Source organism: Nomascus leucogenys, chromosome 16, assembly GCF_006542625.1.
Source record: "Nomascus leucogenys isolate Asia chromosome 16, Asia_NLE_v1, whole genome shotgun sequence".
Lineage (NCBI taxonomy): Eukaryota > Metazoa > Chordata > Mammalia > Primates > Hylobatidae > Nomascus > Nomascus leucogenys.
This window is the reverse complement of record NC_044396.1, coordinates 27,879,054-27,892,853: the sequence shown is the minus strand read 5'-3', so window position 1 is coordinate 27,892,853 and position 13,800 is coordinate 27,879,054. Positions and strand designations below refer to the sequence as shown.

Here is a 13,800-nt window from a genome sequence, read left to right as displayed (position 1 = left end):
TTCAAGACCAGCCTGACCAACATGACGTAACCCTGTCTCTACTAAAAATACAAAAATTAGCTGAGTGTGGTGGCATATGCCTGTAATCCCAACTACTCAGGAGGCTGGAGTGGGAGAATTGCTTGAACCTGGGAGGTGGAAGTTGCAGTGAGCTGAGATCGTGCCATTGCGTTCCAGCCTGGGCAACAGAGCAACTATCTGAAAAAATAAAATACAGTAAAATAAATAAAAATACAGTTGCTATGCTCCCCCACCCCCATCCCAAAGGTTGTAATAAAATGGGGGAAGGTCAAAAACACTGAGACACCTTAACTGGAGAGAAGGTGGAAGTGAAGATAAATTGAAAGCCTATGTCTTCAGAGGAGAGTGGGGGCTCTTGTGGGGAATATAAGAAAGGTGGTTGGATGCAGTGGCTCACGCCTGTAATTCTAGCACTTTGGGAGGCTGAGGCGGGCGGATTGCCTGAGCTCAGGGGTTCGAGACCACTCTGGGCAACACAGTGAAACCTCGTCTCTACTAAAACTACAAAAATTAGCAGGGCATGGTGGCGGGTGCCTGTAGTCCCAGCTACTCAGAAGACTGAGGCAGGAGAATTGTTTGAACCTGGGAGGCAGAGAGCAAGACTCCACCTCCAAAAAAAAAAAAAAAAAAGAAAGGTGACCAATATCCCTACATTCCCACTAGGCACACAGTGGGAATTAATAAGGAAATAAATAAATAAGGAAATAGACTTGAAGAATGATGTTTGAGTTTGGTTTTTTTTTTAAAGCAGAATTTTGGCTGGACGCAGTGGCTCACACCTGTAATCCCAACATTTTAGGAAGCCAAGGTGGGAGGATCACTTGAGTCCAGAAGTTTGCATACCAAGACCCTCTCTATAAAAATAAAAATAAACAAAATTAAAATAAACAAATAAAAGCAGAATTTTGTAACAGTGAAGAGGAAGTACTGAAGTGAAACATAAAATTACCTTCCCTGGGAGTACTGAAGGTGGGGGCTGGAGGATAAAGACCTGCCTGTCTGGATCTCTTTTGCTCTGCTTTTTTTTTTTGACAGAGTTTCGCTCAGGCTGGAGTGCAATGGCGCAATCTTGGCTCACCACAACCTCCACCTCCCGGGTTCAAGCAATTCTCCAGTCAACCTCCCAAGTAGCTGGGATTATAGGCATGTGTTACCACACCTGGCTAATTTTGTTTTTTTGTTGGTTTGGTTTTTTGTTTTTCTTAGTAGAGATGGGTTTCTCCATGTTGGTCAGGCTGGTCTCAAACTCCTGGCCTTAGGTGATCCGCCCGCCTCTGCCTCCCAAAGTACTGGGATTACAGGCGTGAGCCACCCTGCCCAGCTGCTCTGCTTCTTAGTGGAGACCAAGGGGGTGGATAGGATTCATTCACTCATTCAACAAATACTTACTGAGAGCCTCTAATGTGCTAGGCAATTTTAAGTGACAGAACTGTAGAAGTGAACAAACCAGGCAAAAACAGATAATAAACAGTCAATGAAATATCTGTTCTGTCAGATAATGCTATGTATGGTGGAGATAAACAAAAGAAGAAAGGGAGGTAGGGAGAGGCAGATGTGGAGATGAGAGAGTGAGAGTGGGATGATTGTTTTAAATAGAGTTATAAGGAAGGACCTGGTGGGGAAGGTGACCTTTGAGCAGAGCCCCAAGTAGAGATTACAGATAGGTTAGCAGACCTTTGGGGGAAAAGCATTCCAGGCAGAGGGAACGGCCAATGCAAAGGCCTAGAGATGCAAACATGTAGAGCATGTTCCCACAACAGCAGAGAGCAAGTGTGGCTGGAGCAGTGAGGAGGGGCGAGTGGTAGGAAATGAGGTCAAGGAGGATGATCAAAGCCTCAGATATGTCATTCTTTAATTTTATGATTCAGTGCTGCATTTGTGGAACATCCCTAAGCACCAGAAACAAAACCATGCCCAGGGGAGGCATTTAAAAAAAAAAAAAACTAAAAGTAGCTACAGAAACTGTTTAGGTATCAGCTCTATCAGAGGTAACCACCAGTCTCTTTCTGGCTAAAATACAACGTTTTCAAGTCTCTTCTGCTACATCAAGCCATAGATAACCTACCAACCATCTGTGATTAAGAGTTTTCAAATTTAGGCATGGTCTTTTAACTTGACTGTAACAAAAAATACCAACATAGGAGTAAATTCAACAGGAAATTTTACAACCAAACTATAAAGAAGCATAATGTGGCAGGGGATTAACGCAAAATCCAGAAACCTGTCTGTGTTCCTCAGACCCATCTCTTAGGGACATTTGTTTACCTTGAATTTTGCTGGGATTTACAGGCTTGGGGAAACAATTCCGTAGCAAGTGCCTGTCAATACCTATAGACAGCTCAAAAAGAAAGGCCTGGGTTTCTTTTTCCTTGGCTTTCTTCTCGCCTCTCCCCACCCCCACCCCAGAGCAGAACACTGAAGGATCTGAGAGAAAAACCCTGCAGCTCATCAAGATCAAGGCAGGCATTATATTTCAAGTTGAAGTTCAAAACAGCTTGCTTTTTGCTGAGACGTCTTACTTCCTGAAATCAGATGGCGCCTTTTAGTACTTCAGTGTGCTGAGTCACAAGCGAGCTACACACTCGCTCTTTCATTTCAGGCTGCCAGGCTGAGAACTCGTCTTCCTCCATGGTAAAGGGAACGCAAGGACCCAGTTGAGAACACCTTTGGAAGAGGTTTCTGTGAAGCAGAAACCTCTCTCCTTGCTTTATTTTACCTTGAGGAAATTGAACAGCCCAGAGGTAATTTTTTTAAAAACTCTGCACATAATCTTTACATGATATCACCTACAGCTGCCTAAAGACTGCAGTGTTGATTTTATTTTAGCTTATGTCTACCCATTTATTGTAGCGTATTCAAAGCATGGATGACAAAGATATTAGAAAATTCTAGCCCTGCAGAGAGCCATTCAGATTAGAGCCCTGGAAGCTGAGAAATAGTTGTTGCCCATTGCTCAGTCTTGCTGGAAGACAGGTTTGGGTGAATTAGTGACCAACCAATAAAAATTGGACAATTTCACATAAAAAATCCAAATTTGGAGATGCCCTTGGAAACTTGAAAGATCTGCTAACGCTGGACTAAAATTTCTGCATAGGAACAATCGGCGAGACCCTTCAGCCAGACCTGGAGACAGAACGGGTGCTGGGAATGTGTGACGTGCTCCCTGGGTCATCACTCACCTGATGCCACTGCATTCCTCCCCAGTAGTGCCTGTCCCTGTCACATGCACCTGGGACCCTCACCCGGTCCAGCCACTTTATTTGACAGATGAGGACAGTGGGGTTCAGAGAATCATAATGACTTATCCAGTGTCACCCAATTAGGTAAAAGCAGGAGCTAAAATTCTGGTCCCCTTTCCAAGATGCTCTCAGTCCCTGGGACTCCAGTTGTAAATGAAATTGGGCCACATTTGGAGCAGTGTTTCAGGTGATATTAGCTCTGAAGTGATTTTAATTATAAATCATCACTAGAAACTAATGAAGGCATCAAAGCTGTGATACTGGTATAGATGGGAAGGGCTGGGGAAAAGTATAACTAGGAGATAAAACATTTCCTGAGGGATTTCAAATTTAAGTAATCTATATTTAAAATACCCTGATTTTAGTGAGTCACAGAGTGGGGCAATGAAAACCTGGATAAAAATCACATCCTAATTTAACTAGACTGAATAAATTGGAAACAATTATTCCTTGGATTTTTAGAGGCTTTTTTAAATACTAGAATTCTGCCCATCTATCTACTTCATCATATTAATTCATGGTAATACATTAAATGAAAATAAATGAGTAATTATTGAAGCCGTTCAAGATTCTTTATAACCAATGCATTTTATTTTCTTTATAAGGTAAACTTATGCATTCTCTGAAAAAATGTGTTTACACAGGTGGATGTATTACAAATGTACCTGTAATACAAAAATATGCTGGCCCTGATAACACTGGTGTTATTTTTTTCCTAATTGCATCAATTCAGAATAGAAATGGGAGTTTTCCTAAATTGATTTTTCTATACACTATTGGTACATAGTCATACTCCATCCTGCTTCCCAGGAAGCTCACACTCCACCTGCACCATCCTCAGATACTTTTCACCTTGAAAGGGCTTGAAAAGAAACCAGAATATTTCCATGGAAAAGTGTGTAATCTGGAAATGACCGGCCAGGCCTCCCACTAAAAGAAAAAAGTACTAACCAGATATAGCTATCATTGATGAGACAAGTGCAACATGCTACATGTTTTACAGTTCCACAGCTCTTTCAGCAGAGCCAGCAAATGAGAGGCTTCACTTCTTACCACATTAGCAGCCATCTAAACCTACGTAACAGTAAGAGATAGTCGAAGTACAATGCTGTTCAGTAATGCTATAATGTCATTGGAAATCGCGGTTGCTAAAATTAAACTGACACTTGGCAGAAATTAGCATAACGCTTTCCATCACAGCCTTATGACAGAAAGAGTGTCTGCGTGGCACAGGCAATGCTGAGAGCAGAGCTGTGCATCACAAGAGGGATCAACATCTGAGGCCATGCAGAGAAAGCTTTGAAGGGATTGGAAACCCACAATCACAAAAATGCCACAGTCTCTCATCCCTTCACATGGACACCAAAGTCGGAGCTCAAATTCAAACTCCAAACTTCTCTTTGCCTTCTGACTGTGTTTTTTCACCAGATGGGAGGAGGAGCTCCGTGTTTGGGCAAAGCAAAGGAAGGCTTTATTTTATCATCTGCCAGCATGAGTTTTCTCCTTCTCCTCCCTACCGCCCTCAGGATCAAGACGAACTCCTTAGGAGCACTCATTAATTGGCAGAGGGCTATTTTTAAGGCAATGGGAAGACACTCCTCTCCCCTGGGGCCCAGAATACATCCTCCATGCTGGCAGTGTTTTGTTCTAACCTAAAGCATATGTCAGCTTCCTCACTACACAGCTCAGGAGTCCAATGCAACTAAAGAGTTACATTCCTTGGAAATAAGACCAGTGAAGACTCCTGGAGCTGTGCAGGTGCAGAATTACAGCCTGCCACTGCTCATCAGTCCACAGATTCCCGAGCCCCTGCACGGGGTCTCAGGGATAGCAACATTTGGGTCTTCTTGTTTTGCCATTTAAAAAAGTTAATAAAAGAAAGAAATTTCCATTCTCTCAGCATAGAAATGAGCACATAGTAGGTACTCTCAGTAAGTATTTGTCAGATAGTCAACACAGTTTTAAAATATTTCATCCAAGCTCCTTTCAACCCCTGTCTCAGTGTGATTTCAGCTTTCCTAATCCACAGATGGCCAGTTTAGGGCCAGATCATCTGACATGAGAGCAAAAGGGCTATGTCCCCTTGTAGGAGGCAGGGCAAAGCTCTGCATTGTAATGAAGTCACCTTATTCAATGGCACGAATTCACACAGTTTAGAAGTCCAAGAATAATGAAACTGGTAAATATACAAGCCAATCAGGCAAAATGAAAACCAAGGAAAGTTTATCTTTTCTTAGCCAAGAGGGGGAAAGGCCAAGGTATGTAAGACATACACCACAGAATACTTTGTTCTTTCTTTTTTATTTAGTCGCAACACATCAGTACAACAGAGGTCAAACCCAGTTCAGTGGAGGTCATTTAACTACACCTGCTAAAAGAATAAACCTGAAAAATGATATTTTACAGCCCAAATCAAATTAAATAAATCAAAGAGAAGGAGGCAGGAAAGCCCTTTTAAATACCTTGGCAACCACAGTTCCATGCACCAAAAGGAAAACTCACATAAAAATTTCCAGTTAAAAGAAAATATGGCAGTTCCAGGAAAATTAGGTTATGCATTTAACAGGTTCCACTGCACTACTCAATTGACCACTTGCACACCATGATCACTTATCCATGTTAACATTTGTGAATTTGAGATCCGTGTGATTAAAAATTCACTGCATTGCTGGGGCTGGTAAATGCAGGCGTATTCTATTCAATTACCTTCAGTTTCCTTTCCACCAACACTCCAAATGAGACCTAACCTATCAGCGGCTCTCTCCTAACTAAATCAGAACTGCCAGTCCTGGCAGATACCAGCAGCTGGTCAGATGGATTCAGGGCCACCAATAGTTTGTACATTCACCTTTCTGCTATAGGAGGCAGAGAATTTACTAGTCTTCTTTCTTGGATAAAGCTGATCATCTGATTTGTCAACGCTTTGTTCAGAAATATAAAATTCAATATAGTTCCCCTCCCCCCAAAAGAATATTATTTATACAACACCTTAATCTGTCAAAATATTAACAAACAGAATCATGTTAACATTAAGCATAGTGGTTTGGAAAATTAATTCTAAAAACAGACCACAACTATACAAGGAGAAAAACAGACTAAAAATACTAAATGTTAAGATTCCCCAAACTGAGGCAAAAACGGAATCATTCTGGTTTACAAAGTAAATTAGGCACAGTACAAACCTATCACAAAGTGTTGGCTTATACTCACTATTTCAATTTAATGTCTTGAACAAAATTTAACAACTAGTTTTTAAAAACTGCTAATACATGACGATGAAAAAAACATTAAAAAAGAAAAAAGTAAACCAACAAACCCTTAGTCTCTAAAAAAAATTATCTGAAAGTGTACCTTTTTCCTTTTTACTTTTACTGACGACTTTAAGGTGATGTTGGCAACAGTCCAGCCCAGCTGGGATTTTAAACTTTCCCCTCCCTCATTCTACATCAGTTCTTTAAAAAGCTCCAATCTCCGTCCCCCAAGGTCTATAGGGCTTGCCAAGGTTCGCAGCCTGCGTGGGTGCTGAAGGACTCAGTGCATTGGGAGACAGTAAGTGGAAGGAGCCGAAAGAGAAGGGGAAGGCCGACAGGGAGGCCACTGAGGAGAGCAGAGGCGGCGACAGTTTGGAGGCGGAGGTGACCACAGGGAGCACCGGTCCGAGGCTGCCGCTAGGGGGCGCTCGCAAAGCAGGCGCCTCCGGATGTGCCGAGCCCAGCCTGCCCTGGTGGTGCGGTTCCGTGGGTGAGGCCGTGCTGCCCGCGTTCCCGTGGCCGTTCTGGGGCAGCAACAGCGGGTGCGCGATGTGCGGGTGATGTCCGAAGACGGTCCCCCAGGGAATGTGTCCGAGGCCCGCGTGGGCGCCGCTCGCGGCTTCCCGCTGGGAAGCGTAGTTGTTGAGATGCGAGACCAGTCGAACTCGAAGCGGGTCAGAGGCATCTAGTCCTTCAATGATGCTCAGATAACGGGCAACTTCTGCCAGGCATTCCCGAAATCCCAAACTCCGATAGTCCATAGCAAGGGCGTGCGCGTCAAAGTAACCTAAAGAACAGAACAAAAGAAAAATCTCAGGGCTTTGCCCGTTTCCCTCGTTTCTTCAGTCCCAGAGACAGCCCTTCCTAGCAGATACCTGCATCCCTTAAAACACAACAGTCAAGGGTTCTTCCGAAAGTCTAAATATTTTGGAGTCGACGAAAATCTTTGCATGAATCAACATAAGCAGAATGTGTTTGCTAATGCAAGTTCAAAGCCCAATTAGAAGCTGCAGAGCAGAAATTGGAATTATACCCTACCAGCAGATGAAACTGTTCATTCCTTTAATGTTTTCCCTCAACAACAACAAAAAATACATCAAGGACAGAGAAACCACAGAGCAGTGAAATTCATTAGACACACAGATGTAAGTTATCATCGCAGAGCTTTTAGGCACTTGGACCTCAGTAAAGCATTTTCCTGCTGGAGAGACAGACACACAGACCTTGGTCTCCTGTTAGGTTGCCTCTACTTAACCACAATACATTTCTTTCCTCAAGAGGCATGTGGCAGCACATTTTTTTTTTAAATCCCATATACCAAAATAAGACCATATATTGTTTTTAAATGCTTTTTCTCAAAATAGCAATGGACAAATGTGAAAGCTACCTGATCTGAATCAGGGCTGTCACAACTTTTGAAGACCTCACAAATAATAGGTATTTTTCCAAAAGATGCACTAGCTCAATCTGCAGAGGGTCGGGGTGGTGAGTTCACTGGAGAAGATTCTATGTGCATCTGAAAATGTACTGACACGGAACTGCACACACCGTTCTCTCCCCACCCCCAAAGAAAAATCAAGCAGCTACTGCACCAATCCTGGCCTTCAGCCGCTGCTCACTCTATGCCAACCACTCAGAGCCCCCACTAGGTCTAGGAGATGTACCTTTCCCTCCTGCCGTATGCAGCATTTTCAGGTGATCCACGGTCATCTGCAGGATCTCGGCTTTTTCTAGCTTAGCAGATCCCTAAAGATGAGAATGGCAAAAGATTGATTTGGCACAAGTTCCTTTGGAGAACAACTTAAAATATGCAGATATACAAATATATATGCTTTGTAAATCGTAAAGCATGGACTAAAGCAAAATCAGTTGTCTTCACAAAATATGCTGGCATCTGTGTATGAATTCATCTAGGCACAAGCAACACAGCTATTTTCCAAGGCGGATGAGATTACTGGGGGGAAGATTCAGAAGGTGCAGATAGCTATGCTGAGAGCTTTACCTACTTGCTCCATTACCTGCTTCTCAAAAGCACTGGGTACCAGCCTTCTCAGCTCAGACAAACTGTTATTGATCCGGTCTCGTCGGCGCTTCTCAATTATCTGCAGAAGGCAAGCAAAACAAAGGAAGGCATTACCATTACGACTGTAAATTTCAAAGACAAAAAGGTGGTTATTTCCATTAACCAATAACAAAAATAAAAGGAGAGTGTAAAAAGACTCACTCCTCTCCGTCTTTTTCTGGCCAAAATCTGGGAAGATGTAGTTGGGGACATGGAACCTAGAGCCGAACTCAAGTTTCTGAAAAGAGAAAAAGAACAAACAAAAACTGAAATCGCCGTTAAACGAGGAGAGGTGATCTGAGAGGTCGCCCCCACACCCTCCCCGCACTCAGACTTTTTTTGCCACTTGGGCTGGAAGGCGCCTAGGGGTTCCCTGGCCGCAGGCTGCCGCCAGCCTGCGACGCGCGGAGGTCAGCGCAGGGCACCGGCGCGCCAAGGGTCCTAGCCCGCTGTCACCGCGGCGGGCCTTCGCTCGCCTCCCGCTCTGGCTCCGCTCCGCCGCCGCCAGCTCACCCATTCTCGTCCGCACTCTCCTTCTCCACCTCGATGGTCTCGTCCAGCTCGCTGTCCGAGGAGCTGTACTCGGGGTGAGCTCGCTTCATGCTGGCTGCCGGGGCGATCCAGGGGAGGGTCGGCGCGGCGGGCAGGGAGGAGTTAACTACAGCGGCGCCTCTCCGCTCTCGGCTGCTCGCGTTCCGCACGCACTGATCCCGCTCACGCTTTGCCTCTGGTTAAAACTCAACCATCCTTTCCCACGCTGAGCCCCTTCCCAGGGCCCTGGGGAGGGCGGGGGAGTCGGGAAGGCGGGCGAGGGGGCGGAGAGGCGGGGCGGCAGCTCCAGGGCAACAGCCGCCCCCCGGCCAATCCGGTTTCTCGCGCCGCTGATTGGCAGCTGCTCCGGGAGGGGCGGGAGCGAGGCCGAGGGCGCGAGCGGACCGCGCCCCCGCCCTCCGCGCCCGCCCCTGCCCGGCGGCGGTGCGTCGGCTCCGCGGGGGCTCTGCCCGGCCTGCACTCAGGGGAAAGAGGAGGCGCGGGCGGCGGGGAGGCGCGGGAGGCCGGGCCGGGACACAAGCCCGCCGGCGGCCGCGGCTCCTCCCTGCCCCGCGCGCCCCGATTGGCCTGGCCGCGCGCCAGGGCCGCGCCTGCAGCGCCGCCGGTGAGCCGCACGCGCCGCGGGCCGTGGGAAAGTGCCGGCGCCGCGGCCGCCAGCCAATCCGGGCGGCCGGCGACGGCGACGGCGGCGGCCGCGCTGGCGGCGGCGGCGGCGGCGGCGCTGGGCGTCCGCATGAATGGAGAAGAATGGGCAGGCGGGGAGCCGGGCCGCGCGAGGGCGCGCCGGCGGGGGCTGGGCGGCCGCGGGCCGGGCCCCCAGTGTGAACCTGTAATCGGAGCCCGGGCGCCGGCAGGCCTCGGAAGCCGCCGCCTACCGCCACCGTAAATCTCGCCCGCGTGGCCGCCAGTGCCCGGCGGCTGGAGGCGCGCGCTGTTGGTGGGGCCGTGCCGGGTGCACCTGGCCGGACTGCGCGCCGGCGGCTTTGCGGAACCGGCAGGGAGCCGGGAGAGGGGGCGCCGGGCGCGTCCACAGTGGCCATCAGCCCAGGGGCCGGTCACACGGAGGAGCAAGCTGTGGGCTCAGGGGACGCTCTTTTTGATTTCTGGGACCGAGGCCGCACATGCAGCCAGACTCGTTTCCGCAGGGGCTTCCCAGCCGCGGAATGGAATGAATACCCCTGTGCATCTCATTTCCGGGGAAGTGGAGCACTTGTTTTCTCGGCTGCCTTGGGGAAAAAAAAAACCCAACGGTCCCTGGGGATAATCATTATGCTGGGATTTTTTGTTGTTCTCCCGCCGCCTCCCCCCCCCGCCCCCCCCCCCCCCCCCCCCCCCCCCCCCCGGTCAGCCAGATCTTCTCAGCGGGCGACAGGGTGCCGGTGCTGGCGTTTGCGTCTGAGGCCGGCCTTGCTGAGGGAATGCACGTCTCTGGCCCCAGACACACACCTCTGGCTTCGGTGGCTTGGCGTGGCGTGTACTGGGTGCTACGTGAAGTCCCCCCCGAGTCCACTAAGAAGACAGAATTTTTTTAAAATACAGTTGTAAATCTCGAAACTGATTTCTGATTCCAGAAACAGAATGGTTGTTTTAAATTTGAAAATCCGGTCTTCTGTCCCTTACAAAGGTGCAGAGCAATTCGCATTCGTCTCATACCCACTCTGGAGCTTGTAGTCCTGTCTGTGAGGGAAAGCTTAATATCCATCGGTGAGGATAACAAAAGGCGCTTTCTCTTTGCAAAAAGCTTCCTGGTTTCTAGACTTCCTTATTGATCTCAATGCCATCTTTTTTTTTTTTTTTTTTGGTATGGAGTCTCACTCTCTCGCTCAGGCTGGAGTGCAGTGGCACGATCTCGGCTCACTGCAACCTCCACCTCCCGGGTTCAAGCAATTCTCCTGCCTCATCCTCCCCAGAAGCTGGGATTACAGACGCGCGCCATCATGCTCAGCTAATTGTTTTTGGTATTTTTGGTAGAGACGAGGTTTCACCATGTTGGCCAGGCTTGTCTCAAACTCCTGACCACAGGTGATCCGCCTGCCTTGGCCTCCCAAAGTACTGGGATTACAGGCGTAAGCCACCGCGCTCGGCCTCAATGCCATCTTAACACACCCTGGATGCCAAGCACTCTGAGTGGCCGGCCTGGGCCTAATCCATAGTCCCTCTCTGGGCACCCCCATCCCCCCATCACCGCCCCCAACGGGAAATACAACCTCCTGGCTCCCGCTGAAGCTTATTCCACTTCACATCACATCCAGCCCTCAGCCTTTCCATGCAGCCCCTCTGCTTCCCTGTCTAGGCTGGGCCCTTCCATCAGCCATCCTGGGTTTGTTGTTGCTGGCACCCAGACCTGTGGCTTCCTGAAACTCCACCACATGCTGCCTGTGAGTTGTTAGTCCAAGGTCAATCCCACCACCCGGCTTTCTCTCTGGAAGTGCAAATTTTAAGGCTCCTTCCTGGCCCTCCCAGTCTTCAGTCCAGGACATCCATCACTGCTCCCTGCCTCTTCCTTCCCAGAAACTGATGGTCCAGGCATAGGAAACCATCCCACCTGCTCTCCTCTGCCTTCCAGAAGTCACTCTGACCTTCCATTTCTTTCCCCAAAGTGACAGGCCACCCTTCCCCAGAACCAGTGTGTCTACTTCCCCTCTGGCTCTATAAATTTTCCCAGCCTCTGGCACCTACAATGAGTCAGACTTTCCTGCTTTGGCTCATTTCTGCTGCCGTGGAGAGGCGTGGACAAGCTGCAGATGTTGAGTGAGATGAGACCGGATGGGGTTAGGGACGCTTAACTCTACATTGGCATCCAAATGAAATATTGCTCACATGTTCATGATTACTTTTCTGTCGAAAAGGAGGTTCTCTATGGCCAGGCGCAGTGGCTCACACCTGTAATCCTAACACTTTGAGAGGCCGAGGCAGGAGGATTGCTTGAGTCCAGGAGCTCCAGATCAGCCTGGGCAACATAGCAAGATCCCCATTTCTTAAAAAAGAAAATTAAAAATTAGCCAAGCATGGCATGCACCTGTAGTCCTAGCTTCTTAGGAAGCTGAAGTGGGAGGTTTGCATGAGGCCAGGAGTGCTAGACCAGACTGGGCAACATGACAAGATCCCCATCTCTAGAAAAAACTTAAAAATGAACCAGGCATGGTGGCCTGTGTCCTACCTACTCTGGAGGCTGAGGCTTGAGCCCAGGAGGTCGAGGCTACAATGAGCTATGATCATGCCACAGCACTGCAGCCTGGGTAACAGAATGAGACTCTGCCTCTAAAAAAAGTAAAAATGAGGTTGCCCTGCTTCTTAACTTTGACTGATTTTTCAGTGCTTCCAATAAATACGTATTCTTCTATGTGCCATGTGCTGTGCTAGGGCCTGAAAACACAAAGGTGACCCAAAAGTCATCCATCCTGCACTCCTAGAACTCACATCCTAGGGAGAAGACAGAGAATACACAGTAAAATAGTTATGGGTGCTCCAATCCTTGGAAGCACTCCTTGGCAAGGAAAAACGAGGGGGTGAGGATCCTTTATGAGGTCTGGGAAGGCCTGTTCTGAGTTTGGAAGGGACTTAAGATCAAGAAGAGGTGAACTAGGTGGTTCAGTAATAACCAGGAAGGAAGGGGTGGAGACCCCTTCCTTGAGTGGTAGGATCAGAGGAGAGAGTTACACTGAGGGCACCGGGCCCAATTTTCTCCCATCTGCTATGTAGAAGGGATTTACCCCTGGAGTCTTTGAGCAAAGAACGACTTTAAACGTCTCTGCTACCCTGAATGCAAGGTACGTCCTGCAAATTGACCCCTTCTGCAGCTTAAATGGGACTGCCCAGGCCTGGCCCCTCAGGAAAAGGACCTTTTACCATTTGGGGGTGGGGAAGTGAGCAAGTGTTGCCTTTTATAATTCGTCTGTCCTGAAGAATCACCCTTTTTTATTTTGCTCAAAGGCCTATTTTCTTGCCTGGTTTGTAGAGTCTGGGTTCAGTTACTTAATTTACCGTTCTGCAGGCTGCTTTTATCTGCGTTCCCTTGCAGAAGAGATACTCCAAATGTCCTGGAAGAGAAAGACACTCCAGAATTAGGAATTCACTCGCAAGGCCAGGCCCAGGTGGGGGCCTCTCCAGAGGAAAAGTGGTAGAACCTCCAGGGAGGAACAGCTCATCCTCAAACTCCAGCTGCAGCATTTCTCTGTGAAGAGGCTTAGGGTGGCCAGCTTGTTGGAAGGGATGCAACCAGTAGCTGGGTGTGAGACTGGCCTTGAGGAAGCCCCGAATCGTCAATTATTCATTCATTAGAGTTTTGGCCGCTGTGGAGGTCCCTATTTGGATACCCTTCATGAGGCCCTGTCTCTGTCAGTTTGCTGGCGGGTGCAGATGATCTCAATTGAACAGGCATGGGACATGGTGCTCAGGAGGACCAGAGGCTACACTTGCAGCTCTGAGAAAGAAGGGGCTGCCTCTCTCTCTAACCTCTTAGTGTAATTGTTGTATCCATTCTGAGGCAAAGGTCTTTGTCAAAACAAGTTTTAGGTAAAGCTAGCCAGTGGCTGGCTGAAACCTTTAGGGCTTGCTTGCTTATGTACTTGCTTGACAAATTTGTATAAAGCTCCTAGTGCTGGGCACTGAGCCAGGCCTAGAGCAATCAGGCTGAAAAGCCACAATCTCTATCAAGCTGCTCACAAGTTCTTCT

General features: G+C 48.2%; 1 protein-coding gene and 1 long non-coding RNA gene across 4 annotated transcripts in view; one reads left to right on the top strand and one right to left on the bottom strand.

The window, feature by feature from the left end:
• Positions 1 to 5,542: 5,542 nt before the first annotated feature.
• On the bottom strand, positions 5,543 to 9,370 carry HEY1 (hes related family bHLH transcription factor with YRPW motif 1). 3 transcript variants are annotated; one of them, XM_030795224.1, is made up of 5 exons: positions 9,087 to 9,370; positions 8,736 to 8,811; positions 8,518 to 8,613; positions 8,176 to 8,257; positions 5,543 to 7,298 (listed from the first exon to the last, which is right to left on the bottom strand). In XM_030795224.1, the coding sequence occupies exons 1-5, from the start codon at positions 9,173 to 9,175 to the stop codon at positions 6,715 to 6,717; spliced, it is 927 nt and encodes a 308-aa protein (XP_030651084.1). In that variant the 5' UTR covers positions 9,176 to 9,370; the 3' UTR covers positions 5,543 to 6,714. The 3 variants fall into 3 exon arrangements, with proteins under 3 accessions (XP_030651084.1, XP_003269523.1, XP_030651085.1); XM_003269475.4 differs by having other exon boundaries at positions 8,530 to 8,613; XM_030795225.1 differs by lacking the exons at positions 8,176 to 8,257; positions 8,518 to 8,613; positions 8,736 to 8,811; positions 9,087 to 9,370 and adding an exon at positions 7,735 to 8,159.
• A 282-nt stretch (positions 9,371 to 9,652) lies between these two features.
• The window catches only part of LOC100581177, a 34,413-nt gene continuing 30,265 nt past the window's right edge, over positions 9,653 to 13,800 (top strand). The window contains exon 1 of the long non-coding RNA XR_004026213.1: positions 9,653 to 9,729. This is a non-coding gene — a long non-coding RNA (uncharacterized LOC100581177). The remainder of the gene's footprint in view (positions 9,730 to 13,800) is intronic.

Excerpts from the sequence above, each read along its gene's own strand:
- HEY1 (XM_030795224.1), bottom strand. The coding sequence starts at position 9,175 with ATGAAGCGAGCTCACCCCGAGTACAGCTCCTCGGACAGCGAGCTGGAC. Across the intron at positions 8,614-8,735 it reads CCAGAAAAAGACGGAGAGGA|ATAATTGAGAAGCGCCGACG; the intron begins GTGAGTCTTTTT and ends TGCCTTCTGCAG. Across the intron at positions 8,258-8,517 it reads AGAAGCAGGTAATGGAGCAA|GGATCTGCTAAGCTAGAAAA; the intron begins GTAGGTAAAGCT and ends TCTCATCTTTAG.